General features: G+C 36.2%; 1 protein-coding gene across 8 annotated transcripts in view; it reads right to left on the bottom strand.

Moving 5' to 3' along the window:
- Nucleotides 1-653: 653 nt before the first annotated feature.
- The window catches only part of LIPI (lipase I), a 62806-nt gene continuing 39146 nt past the window's right edge, over nt 654-24313 (bottom strand). For 7 of the 8 annotated variants that reach the window (XM_051859445.3, XM_008267126.5, XM_089330648.1 and 4 more), the window contains 4 exons: nt 23162-23266; nt 19393-19504; nt 12253-12429; nt 655-1398 (listed from right to left, as the gene is read on the bottom strand). In XM_051859445.3, the coding sequence (XP_051715405.1) occupies nt 1311-1398; nt 12253-12429; nt 19393-19504; nt 23162-23266 (482 nt within the window). In that variant the 3' untranslated portion in view covers nt 655-1310. Of the gene's footprint in view, nt 1399-12252; nt 12430-19392; nt 19505-23161; nt 23267-24313 lie in introns of all 8 variants that reach the window. The other variant, XM_089330649.1, reaches the window with a different exon arrangement.

Genomic DNA, 24313 nt, shown 5'->3' with positions numbered 1-24313 from the left:
CACGCACAAGGGTAGGAGCATGTGAAGATGGCAAGAGGAGGCTGCCATCTGCAAGCCGAGAAGGGGCTTCATAAGAAATGAAACCTGCCAATAGCTGGATCTTGACTTGTATCCTCCAGAACGATGAGAAGATAAAATTCCGAAGCCTGAACCACCCAGTCGGCAGTATTCTGTTATGCCAGTCCTACAATTCAAATATTGCAGACAATAAAGAACCAGGATCCTGGCTGTAGCTCACAGACTGCTTGAGAAATACACACAAAACAAACCGTGGGAGGCATCAGATGTAAGTAAGACAGAACTCAAGCCTAGAAATTCCTGGACTTCACAGGTAAACTCCAAGATTGTCAAAGATATGATTATTTTGAATGTGACCATTAGTAAATCTAGTTAACAAATGATTCATACGGAGATCTGGAGAAACATAACCTAGTGATTCAGAACATGGGCTCTAATCTCTTAGGTTTCAATTCTGGTCCTCTGTGCAATCCTGTGTAAACACGTAACCTTTGTTTCAGGTTCTTCCCATGAAGACCGGAGTTCTTGCAATTTTTCAGTGAATGGGTATGTTCCAGGAACATAGTGATGCACGCAAGAACAGCTATCATCATCTAGAACGTTAGCACCATTGAGGACAAACTCTGCTTTAAGCACTTTATTGACTCAAGCTTCACAACATTTCTTTAGGTGACTGAGACCTGGGGAGGTGGATGAACTTCCTCAGCATCACACCACTGGTGAATAATCGATCTGGGATCTGACCTTAAGCACTCCGGCCCCAGTTGTTTAGTTATTGTGCCTTAAAGAAACAGAGCCTTTATTTACAAAGCATTACTCAAAATGCCACGTACATCACTGAGCAGAAGTTAAATTCGTATTTACAAGATTCACACTAATTGAAGTGATTTCTCCCAAACAAATGTATAAATAAAAAATTCATTCACTTATTTTACTATTGCAGTCTGAGAGATGTAGGATGGTACTGTGCGGGCAGTATACTGAAGCAGTAGCCTTCTCTCTTTTTGAAGACATATTTATTTATTAATAAGTAGTTGAGGTAAACACTCAATGATAAACATAGGACTTAGTAAGCACATAAGGTAAACAGAAGTAAACAACTTTTAGAATATTTCCAGACTGCTTTATCCCATGCAGTTTTACCTATATTTTTGATTTTTAAGAATTTAGTCAAAGCACAGAAATATCTTAATCTGACTGAACAATGCATTCTGAAAGAAAGACTGCACTGTTCCCATTTACAAGTTCTTCAAGTCACTGTCAAGTTGCTCCATTTGATAGAAGAAAGCATTTTATATATTCTTTGTTACACATGTGTCTGGCTCCAGAAATACTTCTTTTCTTTCAGTAAGTACAAAATTATACCTGCAAATTGGTGGCCTGTGAAAGAGAACATAGAAAAATAACTGTTAATGAATGGAAAAGTTTCCTTTTCCTTTTTACATTAACAGAATTTTCTGTGCCTATATCCAGATAACCCTCCAAGTACAGAGTTGGATTTCCCTCCATTTCATTTGGCTCTGTTTGCTTAATAGAATAAGAAATTCTGTGTTCCAACCTCCCCTATATTTGCTGTTTCATTGGAAACTTGTATTGTATGGGATGTAGAGTTGAATATTAAATTTCCTGAAAAGTGCACTCAATTCTTAGTAGTCAGGCCACTGCCTCTATTTTTTTTTTTAAATTTTAACTTTTATTTAATGAATATAAATTTCCAAAGTACAGCTTATGGATTACAATGGCTTCCCCCCATAACGTCCCTCCCTCCCGCAACCCTCCCCTTTCCCACTCCCTCTCCCCTTCCATTCACATCAAGATTCATTTTCAATTATCTTTATATACAGAAGATCACTTTAGCATACATTAAGTAAAGATTTCAACAGTTTGCTCCCACACAGAAACATAAAGTGAAAAATACTGTTTGAGTACTAGTTATAGCATTAAGCCTCAATGTACAGCACACTAAGGACAAAGATCCTACATGAGGAGTAAGTGCACAGTGACTCCTGTTGTTGACTTAACAAATTGACACTCTTGTTTATGGCATCAGTAATCACCCTAGGCTCTTGTCATGAGCTGGCAAGGCTATGGAAGCCCCCTGAGTTCACCGAATCTGATCATATTTAGACAAGGCCATGGTCAAAGTGGAAGTTCTCTCCTCCCTTCAGAGAAAGGTACCTCCTTCTCTGATGACCCGTTATTTCCACTGGGATCTCACTCACAGAGATCTTTCATTTAGGTTTTTTTTTTTTTCTTTTTTTCCCCAGAGTGTCTTGGCTTTCCATGCCTGAAATACTCTCATGGGCTTTTCAGCCAGATCCACATGCCTTAAGGGCTGATTCTGAGGCCAGAGTGCTGTTTAGGACATCTGCCATTCTATGGGTCTGCTGTCTATCTCACTTCCCATGTTGGATCGTTCTCTCCCTTTTTTATTCTATCAGCTAGTATTTGCAGACACTATTCTTGTTTATGTGATCCCTTTGGTTCTTAGTCCTATCATTATGATCAATTGTGAACAGAAATTGATCACTGGGACTAGTGAGATGGCATTGGTACATGCCACCTTGATGGGATTGAATTGGAATCCCCTGGTATGTTTCTAACTCTACCATTTGAGGTAAGTCAGCTTGAGCATGTCCTGAATTGCACATCTCTTCCCTCTCTTATTCCCACTCTTATATTTAACAGCCATCACTTTTCAGTTAAGTTTCAGCACTTAAGAAGAATTGTGTATTGATTACAGTATTCAACCAAAAGTATTAAGTAGAACAAACAAACATAAATACTAAGAGGGATAACCTATTAAGACAGCCACCACAGAAATACATCAACAAATTTTGCCAAAATGAGTGTATCAATGAATTTTAGTTACTTACTAAAATGGAAACAATAATGCCTACAATCTTCTGTTGGAAAGAGTGCGCGTGTATTATTTAAGCTTCCCGAGAAGTAAAGTACCATGGGGAAGTTGGCATTTTGTCTAACTATTTATTTTCTTGCTAAATCAGGTAAAACCATGTAAAATGTAATCAACTAAAATAAGAAAAGGTTGGTAAAATGTCAAGAAAAGAGTAAAATGAAAAAAATGACAGGAATAAAAGAGATTTTCCTATATCAATAATAATAACTTAGTCAAAGTGAATCATCCAAGTTACCTGCACAGGTGCTGGTAGAGCACCTGTATTTGACATGCACTGTTTTTGCCCAAGAGATGCTTTGCCACCAGTCTCCTCAGTAAAAATACCATTGAATCTATTTGTAAAACATTTAGAAGCCTTTTTGTTTGAATCATTTGATTTTTAAATAAACTAATTTTATGAATCTGCTAAAGTTTGAAAGTAATAAAATGAAGGCATTTACAGAATACTACACTATTTTCCACTTCATACAATAAAGGCAGCTTGATATTATCATTTTAATATCATAGCAGTAAATTAAAAATTATAATACTTCAATATTATAAGATTTTTTTGGATGTTGGCCTAAGCGGTTTTTGATTAAATTATTAGATATTAGAATTTGTATGCTTATCTTTAGAATAATTACACATAATTGAAAAATAAGACATCTTTTCTCATTAAGAAATAAGTGAATGAATGGTGACTTTTCCCCCAAACAAATGCATATGCTAATTAATTATCTATCTATCCTGCTACATTCCTTATCATTGAGTGCTCCCTCAGTGCACTGAATTTCCTGGGTCCACCATGTTTATATGGAGTCTAGATAAGTGATGTGTGTCATAAGCCTTATATACATATATAAATTGTCTCATTTAGTACTAGCCCTCTTTACATATTCATAATGTTATGATTTTTGTTTCTTTACTATAATACAATAAATCTCACAATCGTATTACCACTGAATTATAATCTATTTTTAATATAATAAATACATTTTTAAAATAAATATCCCATATTAAATAAAGCCTCTGCATGCATTATAAGACAGTTTAGACAGGATCACATTCATGTAACTGTTAAGTCTCTTCAAAACATATAAGAAATTTATTTTCTTTCTTTATACATTGCGAACAGTCATTTAATTCCATGGCTATGACTCTATTTTGATGTTTTTATTCTATGTTGTTAATAGTTTCTTCTTCTTAGGCAATAGAGAGTGTAAACACCATAAAATAGAAGAAAATATTTGATACATAATTTGAACTACTACAAAAAGAAGAACAAGGGTTTACTTTTTTAATTTTAAAAAGCACACTGAATAGTGGATCTAATGCTTTGCTTAACACAAGTTGACAGAAATGAACACATATGTTAATGAAATTAAAATGTGAACTTTAATAAAAATAACACAAGATAACCAGTGACATAGTCTCTGTAAAATTTAAATACAGTCTAGGTTTTCCTAGAATTTTAATCCACATTAATCAGATCAAATACAAGAAGTACATGTGCTTCCTCATTTCAAAAAACTCCCTAAGGCTTTTGGGTAACATAATCACCTCTACCCATCCAATGTTCTTTTTTAAAGTTATTCAGGATAAAAGTTCAAGCAGTCATGCAGGGCTGTCCCCACCTGTCAGACAGGATGAACCAGTGATTCACAGGCCACCAGGTACAGGACACAAGAGTCTTGCCAGAGTAATGTGGATGATTAAGCCTAGAATGAGCACTTCTCTAGGCCTGCCTCATACAAAAGCAGGACCTGAAAGGAACACACTTTATTCATTTTATAAATTTTTAAAATGTATTTAACAGGCAAAGAAAAAGAGGCAGCCAGAGATAAAGAGAGACAGAGAGACAGAGAGACACAGAGACAGAAACATAGAGAGACATACAGACACAGCAAGCTCGCCTCTTGTGCTTTCTTCCCCAGATGCCAGCACCCAGAGCTAGGACTGCCAAAGCTTCTAAACCTGGAACTCAATCCCGGTCTCCCATGTGAGTAGTAGACACCCAAGTACTGGCATCATCACTGCCACCTCCCAGCACCTGCGTTAGCAAGAGGCTGGAATCAGAAGCTAGAGTCAGGAGTCAAATCCAGGCACTACAATGTAAGATGTGGGCATCTTAGCTGTCAGGTCAGACTTCTACCCTCAATTTACTTATAAACAGCAGTATCTTGAAAATAAACCTCAAGAATATTCATAAGAATATAAAATATATAGCATCCAGTGTAATAGATTGCACAATGTCTGGCATGTAATCAAGAATTATCGGAGCCAGTGATACAGTGTAGCAGATGAGGCTGCTGTTCCCAATTCCAGACTTCCATATGGCTGCCAGTTTGAGTCCGGGTGCTCCACTTCTGATATGACTCTCTGCCGTGACCTGGGAGAGCAGTGGAGGATGGCCCAAGTCCTTGGGCCCCTGTACCCATGTGGGACACCCAGAAGAAGCTCCTGTCTCCTGGCTTTGGATGCCCAGCTCAGGTCATTGTGGCCATTTGGAGAGTGGACCAGTGGATGGAGAATCTCTCTCTCTCTACTTCTGCCTCTGCCTCTCTGTAACTCTGCCTTTCAAATGGATAGATAAATCTTTAAAAAAATTACCAAATAGTTTTGGTAATTGATTCTCTTCATTTTTTGTATATAAATCTACTAATGCTATAGTTTGGATGCTTACCCCAAAACTCTTGCAGAGTTTAATCCCCAAAGTCATGTGCTGATTGTAGTAAGTGTCTAGAAACTTAATCTTATTATTCACATTAGAGTTTAGGTCTCAGGCAAGTGATTAGTTGGGAAAACTGATTAGATTGGATCTTTCAGATGGAGCCCATAATTGAATCCAAGTGTCTTTGAAAGGAGAGAGAGACTATAAAAGAGTGACATAGACAGGTCCCCTGTCTCTTGACTTCTGATGCCTTGTGCCACTTCAGTGCTCTTCCATCAAGAATGCCATCACCAAAGGCCAAATCAAATGGAGTCTGCCAGTGCTAGACATGAACATTTAGAAACATTGGTCAAAATATAACTCTTTCCTTGATAGTTAGCCTGCCTCCAGTATTTTGTTACAGTGATGAAAAGCTGACTAATATAACTGGTCTCCAAAGAAGTATAAACATTAACTCATTTAAGGCAAAAATTGAAACCAACCCAGAACTAATCGAAACCAAATCAGAACTACCACAGATGTTGGAATCAGCAAATACATGCGTTAAAACAGTTATTACATATTTCACATGTTCAAAAATGCACGTAGAGACAAGAAAGATATACAGACCAATTCATTAGATGTTAAAATGATTTTGCCTGGGAGGAAAAATACATTGCATGAGATTAATAGTAAATTAGAAATTGCTGGAGGAAAAAAAATAGTGAACTTCAAGATACAGCAACAGAAACTGTCCAAAATGTAATGCTGAGAGAAAACTGAATTAAAAGATTAATAGAGCATCAGTGAGCTATGGATTAACTTCAAGCGGTGTAACAAACTTGAAATTGGAATCCAAAAAGGAAGAGAGAAGAAACACAGAAAAATCTACTTCAAGAAACAGTTGAAAATTTAGAATAAATTTGATGAAATCTATAAACCCCCAGATTCATGAAGATCAACAAGCTTCAAACACAAGAATCCATTCATGCTCATGTAAGTAAGCTGACCATTTTTTACTTTCAGTGCATGAAAAATGTTGGTGCATTGTTTTCTACCATGCATGGATCCTAGTGCGAATACAAGGAGTATAAAGAGAATTACAGGCGCAGGATCGCCAGATTGCTCAGAAACAGTGATGAAAAGAAAATCTTAAACCGGATAAAGGAAAAAAAAGATGTTTTATTTTCAGAGAAACAAAGAATAGCAGCAGATTTACCACAGATAAGTCGTGTCATAGAGTGATACAGTGGCATCTTTAAAGTACTGAAAGTAAAAACTTTCCAAACCAGATTTCTCTACTCAGAAAAAATTATCTTTCAAAGTGAAGGTGACATAAACACTTTTTCAGACACACAGATGTTAAAAGAATTCAGCACTCAAAAACATACACTACAAAAAAGATGTTAAAGTTCTTCAGTCAGAAGGTAAATTGTACCAAGTGAACATAAGAACCTTGCAGGGTTTAAAGAGCATAATAAATACTAACTGGATAAATATATATTTTCCTAATTGTTTGCATTTTTAATAGAACGTTTAAACAAAAAGAACAACATATTATGGGATTTTTAGCATATGTACATGTAAAACATATGCCAGGGTAACACAAAAGCTAGGACCAGAGAAATAGAAATGTACTACTTTAAGATTCTCCTAATATATATGAAGTGGTAAAGTTCACTGTGATAAATTAAAAATTAGAATATATAAACTCCAGATAAACCACTAAAGTAATTTTAAAAAGGTATAGCTAACACAGCCACAAAGGAGCTAAAATGGAATGAACTGAAGTTACTCACTTTATCCAAAAGAAAGCAAACAATGAGGAAAAATGGAACAAAGAACAGATGGAAGAAACTGAAAACAAACAGAAAGACAGTAAGGTGACTGACTTGGCCCTATCCATAATCACATTAAATTAAAATAAGTAAACATCCTACTTTAAAATGCATAGGTTGTCAACACCATTTGTCATTTGAGAAATGCAAGTTAAAAACTCAAATTAAAAACCTCTACATACCCACCAGAAAAGTTAACCTGAAAACTTAGCAAACAACACAAAAACATGAAAGTGCAGTTTGGATGCAGAACAATGAACTCACACATATTGCTAATAGAAATGCAGATGTATAGTCACTTTGGAAAACAATCTGACAATTTCCTATAAAGCTAAACACACACTCACCACATGATCCAGCACTACTACTTCTGCATATCTAACCAAGAGGAATGAAAATGTACATTCACATAGAAATTTGTATGCAAATATTTATTGCAGCTTCATCCATAGACAACAAAAATTGCAAACAAAATATGATCTCTAACTGATGAATGGATAAACAAACTATATTCATACAATGGAATACTATTCATTCATAACATTCCACTGAACAACACAGATGAATTTTAAATATATATGGCTCAATGAAAGCAGCCATACTTAAGAAGCCACATGCTATGTAACTCCATTTACATATATAATATTTGGAAAAGATAAAACAGACATAATGGTCCCTATCAGATGGAGGTGGGTAGTGGGGTTAAAACCCAAGAAGTAGCACCAAAGAGTTTTGTGACTGATGAAATTGATCCAAATCCTGTTTGTGGTAGTGGTTATATGACTTTGTACCACAAGGTGTCGAATTTTTCTAACTCACATCCCAATAATTTAGCAGTGCTAATTCTCATTAATATACATGTGTAAGGACAGATCAAAACAGGAAAAGCAACTAGATTGTTAGGCCAATTATCTAGAAAATTAAACATAAAGCATACATTTAGCCAACATCTGTTAGTATCCCCAGCCAGGATGGAATGTTTAGACGTGCTAAACACACAAATGTATTTTAGTATTTTTTTCTTCCAAGCAGAGTTAATTACATCCAAATTTCACAAACTCAGTAATACTGTAGCCATTGTTTATAGTTCACATAAAAATTAAAATTATGTAATACTTTTTGCTCTGGAGTAAATCCCAGTAACCTCACTCTATTTCCTACTTAACTTACGAATGAGTTGTAAGCAGCATTTGTCTGTGCAACACATGAATAAGAGTGTGAGACAAATGTAAGAGTGGACACACGTGTTTACCTTTTCCCTCCCCCAACCCGCTACAATAAATGACTTTAAAAGGAACACACATGAAGAGCGGTGACTGCGGGTTCACCAACATTGTGTATCAGGGTGTGAACATCATGAGATGGCGGAGGACCTGCAATTGCTCCTCCTCTTTGACGTCCCTTCTACAACTATATAACAAGGAAATTGTTTAAAATCCACATAATTACCTATGGAGAGATATTCACTGTTTAAGGTGACCAGACTTCGAGATGAAAGGACACAACAGTGAAAGGAAAATAAAGTCAAACATTTCACAAAAGATGGACTGCCATGGAAACTTTAACTTAGAAAAAAAAAAGCTTAGAACGCAGTTTATGGTCCAGCACAGATCCAAATGTTATTTATATGAAAAAGGACCAAAAGTTCTTATAAGATCCCATTTCTAACACAATGTAAATAATTAAATCCATGATCCCACTGCTACATATGTACTTATAAGTAATATGGCAAAATATAATAGTTATCTCTTAGTGGTAGAATTATATATAAATTAATTTTTCCTAATGTTCTGCAATGATAATTACTATACCAATCAATGAAAAAAGGTTTGTTACTGTAAAAATAATAGTGATTAAAAGCAAAAGAAACCAACAACTATTTAAAAACCCCAAGAAAGTTTTGGTTTCAAATAATTATTAATGCATATCTTAGCTGACAAACCTTAGATATATTATCTATCATTTCTGGGTTTGTTTCCTAACAAACAAAATGAAGAAAGTATTTTACAGTATAGTCACAAGCACAATAAAAGCACTTGGAATGTAGTAGACAGTAAGTGCATCCATTACGATTCATCTGGAAAGCAATTCACTAATACAAACAATTCCCAGGAATACTGCTTGGGTGCCCAAATCATTTTTATTTCTATTATTTTAAGATTTTATTTTGTTTTTGTTTGAAAGGATGAATTAGAGAGAGAGAGACAGAGAGATGTCTTCCATATTCTGGTTCACTTCCCAAATGGCTGCAAAGGCCAGCACTGAGCCAGGTCAAAGCCAGGAACATGAAATTCCAACTGGTTCCGCCACCTGGATGCAGGACCCCAAGCACTTTAACTACACAAACCCTACTCTGTAAGAGAACAGGGCTCTCTCTGCCATGTGCTCTACCCTCCACGGCAGTGTGTCCCTCTCATGTTTGTCTCCGAATAAACCAGCTCTGTCTGCTGAGTTCCTGATCTTTTTCCTCTTTGTCTTGTTCCTGTACCCTAATAATATGATTACAGAGAAATTATTAATTTAAAACAAATACTTCTAGGACTAGAATGTGAATTAAAACACCTTGTCCCTTAATATTATAATAAAATATTCTTCCTAAAAATTACTAGATATAATCTTTTTTGCTCAGTAAAAACTCTAATGATACCAGAAAGCACATTTATAATTATCTCTGAAATGCTTGTTCTTATGTGAGGCATATCAGTCTATGAGGGGTTTCAAAAAGTTTGTGGAAAGGGGGACCGGCGACATGGCACACTAGGTTAATCCTCCACCTGCGGCGCCGGCATTCCATATGGGCACCGGTTCTAGTCCCGGTTGCTCCTCTTCCAGTCCAGCTCTTTGCTGTGGCCTTAGGATAGCAGTGGAGGATGGACCAAGTGCTTGGGCCCCTGTACCCACATGGGAGACCAGGAAGAAGCACCTGGCTCCTGGCTTCAGATCAACACAGCGCTGGCCATTGCAGCCATTTGGGAAGTGAACCAACGGAAGGAAGACCTTTCTCTGTCTCTCTCTCTCACTGTCTATAACTCTACCTGTCAAATAAATAAATAAAATCTTTTAAAAAACATTTTGTGGAAAAGTAAATTAATATATAAAATGAAAACATTAAATGACTAAAAGATAAAAATACACAATTTCCATGAACTTCTTGAAAACTCTTCATATTAATGAAGAAGCCTAGGGGATGTGATAATGCATCAACTCTGCCTTCTTTAGAGTTCAGTTTTGGAGGACTACAAATGTATTTCTATTCTATGGTTATGGTTAGTGGAAGCTTTTAATAAATCAGTTGGTGATCAAAAATTTTACATTTGTAGACCATTAAGGCATGACCTCTCCTCCTCATATACTTTCACAGGAAATGATGACACTAATTTTTCTTCTGAAAACATCCTAGGGGATTTTTGTAAGTGTTTCAATCAAAGGCAAAGAACAATAAAATTACTCCCAGTTTGTTGCCATTATAATGGCATCCTACTTATTACTTTGGACTACCTAAATTTTCTAATACTGAAAGTTACGATGAAATATCTTACATTTCAAAGAATTGTCACCTTTCCTCCTTGTGAATATAGAGTTAATATAAACATAGGTTATTTTCATTTATTATGTTCATTTTTACTCTCCATATTTTCTTATTCAGCTGATAAGTCAAATACATTAACACAGGAACATAAAGAGAAAGCATCATAGTCAACTAATGAGAGATTGCTGGCCATGGACAAATCCATCTCAGTTGAGTTTTAGCTGGAGTTGGATGTTAGAGCAACTCACATATCCCACAGCATACCAATTTGTAGAAGAGTTCTTAGTGTTCTTGGGATTTTCCAAGTGTTTTGTTGATGGCATTACAAGTTGTCCTATGTCAAACATGTATACTTAAATGAACAGAACGAAGATAGTGGGAAACCTATTTCATTGTGAGAACACTGAATCAAGAAGGGCATATTAAATGGACTAAGAAAAACACTGATAGTCTATTATCTTCAAGAAAAATGTCACACGGGTAGGGTCACATTATTATTGAATGGAGACATTTGTGTTTTAATTGACCAGTCGACAGGCAACCATAAAACTAATGTAGAGTCAGCTGCTTTTCATGCTGTTATAGTTTATATCCAAGATCCTCAGTCTTGTCAGTATATTCTTGGGGTTGAATCTCTAGAAATCTGTAGAATCTTAGATAAAGCACATGAAAATGAACATTTTCCTCTCTCTAACTAACGAGTAGTGAAGTTGAAAAAACATGTTTTTGGAAGTCACAATGACTTTTATCTTCTATGACCATATGTTTCACTACAGGATTTTCAGCCATTGGGTCTCAACTAAAGGACTGTATAAAAAGATTTTCAACCATTCCGTGAATGTGTAAGGGTACCTGAAAACATTTGTAGAAAGATGGAATTAAAATATAAGTTTATCTCGGTGCAAAAAATTGAAATTCATAGCTTTTCATAATATGCTTTCCATGAATTTTTGAGGAATCTATGCATGTATACATTTGCATATGCATATTTACATATATATATAACAAATTATTGATAAGTTTCCAAGGCAGATAATTGTCTTAATAGCTTCATCTTTTTTACTTCTTTGTAAATAATTATATATTTTTTCTTTGTTTGGATAATGTGATTTGAAAATAAAATTCATGTAAGCCAAAAATTTAAAAATGCTTTTTATTCTTTCTGATATTCTAATATTCATGTTAAAATAGCTTGAAATACAAAAAAACAAATATTTTAATGCATGAATTCTTAAGCAATTAAGCAATAACATAACAAACCAATATTTTTGAGTTTTAAAGATAATATGTTGAAATTAAAATTTCATTTTCTTACCTTTCTGGATATGTAAGTGATTTTAACATGAGACTGTGAATCTTGTATTTGCATGTGGAACATTGCAGATTTGAACTCTGGAAATATGTCAAAACAATGCTTGAAATATTTACAATGTCTCTGAAAAATTGAACAAGAATCTTGACTTCTTGAAATTTATAAAATGGTCTGTTCTTCCTAAACAGAAAGTTTGATATATTTAGACAGTTATACTTGAAATAATTTAATCATAAAATCAGTGTAATCTTAAGGAGATGGGATACCTAGGACAATCTAAGAGAGGAAATGGCCAAACAAAATATTTGTTAAGGTATTTATTAAAACAATTCAGATTATAAATAATAACAGAATAAAATAAGAATTATAATGATCATAATGCATATATTCCCATATAGAAGCATTTTGAGAATGCTTTCTGGGAAAAGGGAGAAATCTTGTCTATTAAGAATACGTACTCAGATTGTATATTTCTCTGAAATTAGGTAAATTATATTTCTGTTTTACTAATGTTCAACAACTCATTTTTCCTCAAAAAGACTATAATACTCAAATGATCACTCCTATTTTCTCTGTGCCTCTTTAGCAAACATTTTTAATTATAGTAGTAATTTATAAAAGCCTGAGATTCCAAAATAAAAAATATAGGTAGTATTTAGTAAGTATTTCCAGGGCGTATACAGTGTACACAGAATTGTAATGAAGCTTCATGTTCTTGAGCATATTGAACTGTCTCACAATTCCTTTTCTGAGGTACCACGAGTAACACCATTTGACAGAGGAGCGTCAGAGCATCCGTTAGCGCCTCTCCCAGTCACACACTAATAGACGGACGGCTAATATAGAAACACAGCGCCGTGGCACTCTTCACTGCTCTGCTCATTCCTCACCACTGAGTCAGCAACGTGGGTCCTTGTAGTCTTTTACTTCAATGTGGGGATGTCTGACTCCTAAAGGAGCTCCATCTACTCTGCTACTACTTTCTCTCACTAGCTAAAACTTAGGGCAAAGGTGAGGGAGGAGGAGAAGGCACAGGAGAAGGGGGAAGGGAAGGAGGGAGATGGTAATGGAGCAGAAAGAGGAGGAGAGAGGAGACGACAGACAGAAAGAAGGAAATTGATTTTTAAAACTGTTAAAAGTTCCTCCTCGGAGGCAACCAGGACTTGCCTGAGCAAAGGTAACAAGCACATACGGAACAGCAGAAGAGACCTGCTGGCCCTGGCACTCCCTGCCACCACCTCTCTGTCCCTGCTGTCTCCTTTTGGTTCCTCACAGCAGCTCAACCCAAAAATGGCATCATCATTTCTCTGAGTCTATCTCTGCTCCGTCATGGGCAGGGTTACCCCCTTCTCTTTCACAGAAGGTAGTGTCCTTGGGCATATCTCAAATCCCCTTCTAAGAGCTTATCTAGATTTCTCAGGTCTATTTCAAGGTCAACATTCCAGATGAGAACATGTTCTCTTTCCCCAAAAAATCAAAACCAAACCAAGCTTTCAAACTCATGGCCACCAAATCTCTACCTCCAGCGGAGGCCTGTGCAATGAGTTCCAGATATATACATCCACCATCACTCACCATGTCCATTAGATATCTCAAGGTGCCTAAAGCTTAGCAGGCTCAAATCTAAATAACTCATCAACCCTCAAACTTTCCTGTCATTAAAAAATAATAATAAGCAAAAAAAAAAAAACCCACAAAATGAAAACTTAAAATTGTCTCAAGGTATTAAATGGCATTTTATTGGTCAAGTCAAACAACAGGGATTCATCCTTTATACCGTCCTTTCTTTCAGCTGCCAAGTCCAATCTATCATAAATTCCTACTGGCTTTACCAATGAAATATGCTGACCCTCCTTTGAAACCATGTTCAATTTTCCAGCTCTCCTGCAAACTCTCTAATGTGGGACATGCTGTCTCTTGTCTCCGTTCTTACCACAGCATCCTGTCTTTTCCCTCTCCAATCCATTGGGATCAAAATGCTTTTCCAAAATCAAACAATATTCATCTCAGCCAGATTGCCCAAAATAAAATACTTCAGTGGCTTTCAGTTGCCCAGTGAATAAAATGTAGATGCTGGAATATGGTCTGAGAGTTCTTATTCCTTCAATGTCTAGGTGCTTTCTATGTCTTGCAGCTACAATTTGCTATTGCTGCTTCCAGACTGAGCTACTTAGCTTCCTTCAACGCTTGGTGTGTCATGCTCCTTCCTGCTTCAGGTTCTGGATGTTCACTGGGTTTTTTTGCCTGGAATTCAGCAGGAAAATTAGTTTTGTTCATCATTTCAGTCTCAAGTAATATGCCTATAGATACATTTGTCAGTGTATCTCCTATATGAAGTTTCCATAAAAACTATAATTTGTATTAAGACATTTTTGATGGATGGATTTTATTTATGCAATTTTTGTTAACTAATTAATTAATCTATGCCTGTCTTTATCCTGTAATCCTAATGAGGGTAAAGGCAAGTCTGTTTGTTCATCACAGTTACACCAGCTCTCAGCACAGCTCCTGGTTCACTAGAAATACTCATTGGAATTTGTCTGAGGGACAGCTCTTTGATGCAATACATAACAAGCTACTCATGACCACATCTCCTATAGAGCTCGAATCCCAGGTCCACTCCTGACTCCAACTCCCCGCTAATTTTGGGAGGCCACAGTGATAGCCTAAGTAGTTAGGTACCTGCCACTCACATGGGAGACCTGGATTGAGTTCTGGACTAATAGCTTCAGCCTGGCCATCTTTTATACCATCCTCTCTTTCAGCTGCCATATCCAATCTATCATAAATTCCTACTGACTTTACCAATGAAATATGCTGACCCTCCTTTGAAACCATGTTCAATTTTCCAGCTCTCCTGCAAACTCTCTAATGTGTGTCTATCCCCAAATGTGTATCTGTTTCTCTTTCATACAAATAAAAAATGAGATTGGTAAAACATTTTTTTGTTTTTTTTTTAACTTTTATTTAATGAATAATGTTTGTCAAGTAAATAAAGACCCATGGTTTCCTTGCCTGCTGAACAACCGAGACACTTCCTCTAGGACCTGCAGTCAGGACTCCATTCCTCAATGGGAGTATTTTCTGATCTCCATGCCTTTGAAAGTAACTTGTTTCCTGACCATCTTACCTTCCCTTCAAATGCTGCCTTGTTTCCCCTCCAGATTCTGGTGGCCTGTTAAGTGGTCTTCTATTATAGAACTCATTCCTTAAGGTTGTGGCTATGCATTAGCCTCCTCCAGTATTCTGTGACCTTGAATATAATAACCCTACCTATTTCAGTTTAGGTCCCCATTGTTTTGTAAAATATCAAATAAATTTTGTGATGTATAACTTGTTAGATTAATGAATTATTCAAGGCTAACAAAGTATGTTTCTAACAAGAATAAAAAATAAACTACGTATGTATTAATATATAGATATGCAAAAATTTCAAGCAATTCAGTCATGAACTATCAGGAATAACATTATTATTTACTACTATAATACATTCAATAGCGTTCAAAATTAGGTGAAAAGGGATTAAAATTTCTCCTAATTTAAAACGGGGGAGGGGGCTTGATGAAAGTGAAAAACTTGCATTGGAGTTCTGGTTTGGTTTCTTTAATTGTTACCATTTGGGGAATGAACCAGTAGAAAAAGACGCTCTTTCTCTCTCTTTTCTCTCTCTCTCTTCCTCACTCTTTCTGTCTCTCTCTCTTCCTCAGGCTTTCTCTCCCTCCCTCCCCCAGTCACTCTCCCTTTCAAATAAAAATAAATCTTTAAAAAAAAAAAGAGAAAAAACAAAAATAATTGCTTCTCTCTCACTACCAATTCTATCCAGCTATTAAATTTTATGTGCAATACCTTTATGAACTTCAAGAAAATTAAGCTTACATAATCTAATATTAAAATGTTTATCTAAAAAATGTAAAAACAATTGAGCCTGATTGTTAACACAGGATATTGTTTCTAAAGGTGACATTTCATGAAGAAATGGTCTTATTTTTGTTTGAGTAACAGAGATTATCAGTATGTTTTATCATCTTACACTTTTTAAAATTATTTTCTCTGTACACTCCAGACTTTGAAAGTTTTTTTTCTGGAAAAAAACTGCATGTATTATTAGCAATTGATTTTATATTTTCATGTTGTTTCCTTAATAATATATTAATAATTATTTTCATTAATAATACTCTAACAGTAAATGTATCACTACAACTGTTTGGGATACTAGCATGCAAATAAATAAGCAGGCAGGGACATTTTAAACTGGCTCACATATAATGGTTGAATAAGTTTGCATGTCACTGTGTACTCAGCATGTGTGTGTCCAGCACATATTAGATTTAGTTAACTAGTCAATCCAGGTACTGGAACAGCTTAAATGTGACTGGGGTGAATGTGATGACATCAACTGTGCCTCCTGAAATTCCAATGTCATTCACAAGTCAATACTTAAATTGAACTGTTGTCCATTCATCTTCTCTTCAAGGTACTAGTGAGCCAGAAATCTAACACAGCAGAACGGTAATCATGATTTTAGTAACATATACCTTTATATCATTTTTCATTTAAAAGGAAATTCATTTCCTAGTTTTAGAATTTATACAACACAAAATATATATTCAATATAGTCAAGCTAAGAACATTTTTCATGGGCCGGTGCTGTGGCATAGTGGGTAAAGCCGCCACCTACAGTGTGGGTGCCAGTTCGAGTTCTGGCTGCTCCACTTCCAATCCAGCTCTCTGCTATGGCCCGGGAAAGGAGTGGAGGATAGCCCAAGTCCTTGGGCCCCTGTACCTGCATGGGAGACCCGGAAGAAGCTCCTGGCTTCTGATTGATGCAGCTCTGACTGTTGCAGCCAACTGGGGAGTGAAACAACAGATGGAAGACCTCTCTCTCTCTCTCTCTCTCTTTCCGCATCTCCCTCTTTCTGTGTGTAACTTTGACTTTCAAATATCCCTCTTAGTAGTTTTTTTATCTGTTCTACTTAATATGACTGGTTTAGTTCTGTAATTGGTGCACAGTTATTCTTAAGTGTTGAAAATTAACTGAAATGTGATCCCTGTTGAACATGGGAGTGGGAATGGGAGAGGGAAGAGATGTATAATTTGGGACATGCTCAGGCTGACTTGCCCCAAGTGGTGGAGTTGGAAGCATACCAGGGGATTCCAATTCAATCTCATCGAGGTGGCATGTACCAATGCCATCTCACTGTTCCAGGTGATCAGTTTCAGTTCACAGTTGGTCATGGTGGAGGGACTGGGAGTCAAAGGGAGCACATAGACAAGTCTAGTACCTGCTAACACTAACCGATGGAGTAAATAAAGGGGAGAGTGATCCAACATGGGAAGTGAGATACTCAGCAGACTCATAGAATGGCAGATGTCCTAAATAGCACTCTGGCCTCAGAATCAGCCCTAAAGGCATTTGGAGCTGGCTGAAAAGCTCATGAGAGTATTTCAGGCATGGAAAGCCAAGACACTCTGGCAAAAGATCTCTGCGAGTGAGATCCCAGTGGAAAGAACAGGTCTTCAAAGAAGGAGGTACCTTTCTCTGAAGGGAGGAGAGAACCTCCACTTTGACTATGACCTTGTCTAAACAAGATAAGAGTCGGAGAACTCAGAGGGCTTCCATAGCCTTGGAAACTCATGACTGGAGCATAGGGAGATTACTGATGCCATAGACAGGAGTGTCAATTGGTAAAGTCAACAACAGGAGTCACTGTGCACTTACTCCTCATGTAGGATCTCTATCCTTAATGTGCTGTGCATTGAGATTTAAAGCTATAACGAGTACTCAAGCAATATATTTCACTTTGTGTTTCTATGGGGGTGCAAACTGTTGAAATCCTTACTTAATGCATACTAAACTGATCCTCTGTAAAAAAAAAAAAAAATTATCAATTCCCAACTTGACTCTCACTGGGATTAAACATGACAATAGGTCTGCTCTGATTTCATCATCATTTAAAAAAAAATCATCTATTATTTTTCACTTTATGTTTCTGTGTGGGAGCAAACTGTTGAAATCCATACTTAATGTATACTAAGCTGATCTTCTGTATATTAAGATAATCGAAAATGAATCTTGATGTGAATGGAAGGGGAGAGGGAGTGGGAAAGGGGAGGGTTGTGGGTGGGAAGGACAGTATGGGGGGGAAGCCATTGTAATCCATAAGTCGTACTTTGGAAATTTATATTCATTAAATAAAAGTTTAAAAAAAAGATATAATGATGAAAAAAAAAAGGACATTTTTCAGATACCTGGATGACATTAAAAATACATATACAGGGACAAGATATTAGCCTAGTGGTTGAAGATACCATCTAAGATGCTCACATCCCACACCAGAGTGCCTGTGCTCACTTCTGAGTTCTAGTTCTTGATTTTAGCTTCTTGCTAATGTAGTTACTGAGGGGTGGCAAAGATGCTAGAGTAGTTAGGTCTCTACCACTCATATAGGAGACCTGGATTGAGCTCATGTCTCCAGCTCCAGCCTAGCTCCAACTATTGTGTTCATTTGGTGAATATACCAGAGAATCAAACTCTCTCTCTTTCTCTCTCTGTATCTCTCTCTCTCTCTACTATGTCTGTATCTCTTACTCTAAATATATACATTTAAATTTTTAATGCATACATCCATAACATATATATATATATATATATGTAAACAGTTACATGGAATATTGAGAAAAAATCAAAACCCTCCCCAATTATTTGGAAGCTTTGTGGCTCAGAGTGATTCTGAAACACCAAGATTTATCGTCCTGTTATTAACAGAAGTTGGTAGACATATTTTCACACCACTGTGAATACAATGATCCTGAAATTTAAGAGAAGCAGCAAACAAGGGTGGTAGAAATAATACTGGATTGAGAGTGAGATGACAAAGAGAAAAAAATGCTTTCCTTTTCAACTGATCTCACTTTTGTAGTGACTAGTTGCATAGCATAAACAAGTTATTTAATCCCTTTCCTACTCTGTACGTGTCTCTTTAGAATAAAATAATTCAATTAAGCACACTAAATCCTTTTAATATTTAACATTTCTATATTTTCTGCATATAAAATCTACGTTATGTGGATTATATGCTGAACTATATGCTAAATAAATTAAATATTCAATTTATAAAAGAAAACATACTAAATTTTACTTACTCATAAAGTTTTGGCTCTTCAGCCACTCCAAGATGGTTTAATAATTTAAGTGAAATAATGCCATCATTCATAGTCTTATCCAGAACAATTATACTAAGAACAAAATAATAGGCTACGAAACAAAAATAGAAAATTCAGTTCACATTAGTTTTCAAACTTGGTTTTGTTTTGCTACGTATACAAATACACAGACAGACACATACACACACATATATATATTTATATACCTGTGTATATATAATATCTAGGTTTACATTACATATACAAGTACTATCAATCAGATGGCTCGAGTACTGAATCTGCTACACATGGCTTTGGCCTGACCCAGCCCTGAGAGTAAATCAGCAGATGGAAGATCACTCCATCTTTAGCTGTTGCTCTTTCAAATAAAAATGAATATGTAAGCATTTTAAGAAGTAAAACATGAAGTGGGTATTGTGGCACAGTTGGTTGTCCCACTTGGGACATCTATATCACATATGGGAATATTGGTTTGAACCCTGGCTATTCTGCTCCAGATCCAGCTTCCTGCTAATTCATTCTGGGAGACAGCAGAGGACCGCTGCCATCCCTAGGAGGAGTTCCAAGAGCCTGGCTTCTGCCTTGCCTAGTCCTCTGTATAGCAGCCATTTGGGTAATGAAGCAGCAGATGGAAGATATCTCCCTCTCTCTCTCTCTGCCTTTCAAGTAGATGAAAATAAACAAACATTTTAAAATTGGGGCCAGCATTGTCATTCAGTGGGTTAAGCCACTGCCAGCAACACTGCCATACCATATGCGCAGTGAATCGAGTCCTGCTGCTCCACTTCTGATCCAGCACCTTGCTAATGCACCTGGGAAAGCAGCAGAGGATGCCCTAAGTACTTGACCCTTGCACCATGTGAGACCTGGATGAAGTTCCAGGCTCCTGGCTTTTGCTTGGGTCAGCCTAAGCCATTTTTGTGCTGAACCACCAGATGGAAGGTTTTTTTCTGTCTCTTCCTCTCTCTGTTACTCTGTATGGCAAATAAATAATTTCACCCTGGAGCAATGAACAGAACTCCCTGGTCACATCCAGCACATGCCTCTGGGTATTCACTAAGCCACAGAGGCATAGCCCAAAGATAAAAGCATCACAGGGAAAACAAAAAAACAAACAAACAAAAAACACAAGTATCTCCACAAATGTCTAAAAATAAATGCAGCAATTCAAGAAACAAGAATAAGGAAGACAACAGGATCATGCACCCAAAAGAACACAACAGCACTTCAATACTGAAATGTGAAGATGAAGAGAGAAGACCCGGCACCGCGGCTCAATAGGCTAATCCTCCGCCTTGTGGTGCCGGAACACCGGGTTCTAGTCCCGGTTGGGGCGCCGGATTCTGTCCCGCTTGCCCCTCTTCCAGGCCAGCTCTCTGCTGTGGCCCGGGAGTGCAGTGGAGGATGGCCCAAGTGCTTGGGCCCTGCACCCCATGGGAGACCAGGAGAAGCACCTGGCTCCTGCCTTCGGATCAGGGCATGCACCCGCCACGGCGGCCATTGGAGGGTGAACCAATGGCAAAAGGAAGACCTTTCTCTCTGTCTCTCTCTCACTGTCCACTCTGCCTGTCACAAAAAAAAAAAAAAAAATGAAGATAGAAGAAATGCCAGAAATGCAGAAATGGAATTCAAAAAATTGATCATCAGCTTACTTAGAAGTAATCAGAGGCAAATCCATGAATTAAAGTAATCCATACATGATATGAATGAAAATTTTCCCATGAAATCGAGATTTTAAAAAGAAATCAAAATGAAATATTAGAAATTACAAAATAGATCAAGTTAAAAAATGAGGCAGAAAGCCTTTACAACAGACTCAGTGAGGCAGAAGAAAGAATATCCGAGTTAGAAGACAAATCTCTGGAAATTTTATAGTCAGACCAAAAACAAGAAGAAATTATAAAACTAAAAAACACTGTTGGAAATCTATAGGATATTATCAAATAATCCAACATACGGGTCTTAGAAGTTCGTGAAGTGTGGAAAGAAAGAATGGATTAGAAAGACTTTTTAGTGAAATAATTACAGAAAACTTCCCTAATTTAGAGAAAGAAAGTGATGTCCATGTACAAGAAGCATATAGAACTCCTAATAGAAAGAACATACCTCAACACAATTAAGGCAATATATGACAACCCAGAACTAGCATCAGATTGAACAGGGAAACACTGGAAACATTTCCACTAAGAAAAATCATACAAGGATGCCCAGTCTGTAATTATTATCCAATATAATTCTGTAAGTTTTAGCCAAAGCCTTTAGGCAAAAATAAATAAATAAATAAATCAAATGAATACAAATTGCAAAGGAGAAAGTCAAATAATACCTGTTTGCAGATGACATAGGCCTTTAAAAGGGGGAAACAAAATTCTCCTCTGTGAGACTATTGACACTCAAAGAGAACTCAGCAAATTAAAGGATATAACATCAACATGCAATCAATAAAATAATAACAATATCAATAACATTTTATGTACCAAAAATGCTCTGGCTAAAAAGAACATATATAAACTGTCATATTCACAATAGTGAAAAAAGAATGTAAATACCTTAGAATAAATTTACCCAAGGATGTGAATGATCTCCACAATGAAAATTACAAAACATTAAGGAAAGAAATAGAAAAAGACACAAAAAATGCAAAACAGATTCGATGTTCATATATTGGAAGAATTAATATCATAAAAATGTCCATACACCCTAAGCAATTTATAGATTACATGAAATACCATCAAAATATCAGACCAGTCTTTGTAAATCTAGAAAGAACAATTCTAAAATTCATGTGGAAACACAAAGAGACCCCGATTACTCAAAGCAGTTTTACGCAATAAACACAAAGCCAAAAGCACCACAATACAAGATTTCAAGACATACTACAGGGCAGTTATAATCAAAACAGACTAGTACTGGCATAAAAGCAGACATGTAGATTATTGGAATAAGAGGGAAACCTCAGAAATAAAGCTACACATCAATACCCATTTTTGACAAATGAGCCAAAATAATTCCCTGGAGAAAGAAAATTCTCTTCAAAAAATGGTGTTCAAAAAATTGGATTTCTACATGTAGAAGTTGAAACAAAACCTTTACCTCACACCCTATATGAAAATCAACTCACAATGGACCAAGAATCCAAATCTATGACCTGATACATTAAATTACTAGAGGAGAACATTGGGAAACTCTCAAGACTTTGGCAGAGGCAAAAGACTTGTTAGAAAAGACCCCAGAAGCACAGGCAATCAAAGCCAAAATTGACAAACTGCTTCCAGCAGAGAAGATTCTGCACTCCAAAGAAAACAGGTATCAAAGTGAAGAGCCAACTTACGGACATTTCTTGGTATGTATACCGTATTTCAATAAACTGATTTTAAAGAAGGATCAGTTATTTTTAATCTAAACTAAACATTTTTGTTCTGCAAAACTCTTCATAAAAAGAAATAAAAGTTATAGGAGGTGAGAAAATATTTGCCTTCCAAATATCCAACAAATACTAGCTTCCAAAACATAATCATGTAAATCTGGGGGGAGGGAAGCTTTGATTATGTCTTTGGGAAAATATTACTCAAGTCTCGAAATAATCAAGTCTTAAATCAAATTTGTCTAACTACTCAAACAAATTTTAAAAGTTTCTTGCAAGTACGTGATGAGATTTGAATAGATTCAAAGAAGACTTTGGATAAAGTGTAAATGAACATTAAAAAACTAATAGTTTGTTCATTTGCTTAATACACTAATAACTTACTACAGAATGGATTTGTGCCACTAGTATCCAAAAACACAGTGGTCCAAGTAGGCCATCCTTTCATTCTGTCTTCTAAAACATCTTTCCATAGCTCCACTTGATAACCTAAGTTTTGATAACAGAACATAGAAAATTGTACTTTCATCAAATTGCTTAAAAAGTACTTCAAATCACTAAAGTAACTCAAGAACCTGTGTATATAATCATCATGGATTTTTAAGACTTTCAAAAAACATTTTTCAAGTAATTTAACATTGAATTTATTTTAAATACAATAACAACTCAAGTTAAGAAGTTATCCACTCCCTGAAAGTATTATCAGAGCTTAACATTCTCCATATGGCTACAATTCCTTTGTAACAGTTTGTACTATTACATTATAAATTCAAATTTTACTTATAACTCTTTGGATAAATTTAGCATTTAAATTAATTACATAAAATGCAAACATACAAGTTAGCTCCATGAGTATAGCCCCTCTATGAGAATATACATGTATTCAGCTATGACATGTATGTATATACATTATATACTATAAGCATATCTCTCTCTGTGTGTGTAGAGAGAAATAGAATCTATATACACACTATATGTGAGCATAGAAAGGCAGTCAAACTGGGGTGGGCATTTGGCATGAACATTAAGTTGCCTTTTGGGATGCTCACTTCACATATCAGTGTGTCTGGTTCAAGTTCTGACTCCTCTTCTTGGTAATGCACATCCTTGATGGCTCAAGTACATAGGTCCCTATTCTCCATGTGGGAAACCTGGATGGAGTTCTTGGTTCAGCCTGGCCCAGCCCAGGCTATTGAAGGCATTTGGGTAGTGAACAAGTAAATGAATCTCTCTCTCTTTCTCTCTCTCTCTCTCTCATTATCTCTCTCTCTCTCTCCCCCCTGCCCTGCCCTGCCCTGCCCTACCCCACCACCACCCTACAAACTATCAAATAAAGTTAAAATAAACAGTTTCTAAAGGCAGGCAACCATGTGCCTCTAATTAAATATTATTTAAAAATTTAGTAAATAATAGACCTGGAATCAACCCAAATGCCCATCAACAGTAGACAGTAGACAGTAGAAATTTTGGGACATGTACTCTATAGAATACTATACAGCGGTCAAAAACAATGAAATCCTGTCATTTGCAACAAAA

This window comes from Oryctolagus cuniculus, chromosome 4 (genome assembly GCF_051225735.1).
Source record: "Oryctolagus cuniculus isolate XC-2025 breed Fujian yellow rabbit chromosome 4, ASM5122573v1, whole genome shotgun sequence".
NCBI classification, from domain to species: Eukaryota; Metazoa; Chordata; class Mammalia; order Lagomorpha; family Leporidae; genus Oryctolagus; species Oryctolagus cuniculus.
Note: the sequence above shows the minus strand (reverse complement) of the source record. Positions and strands in the feature narration are given on the sequence as shown.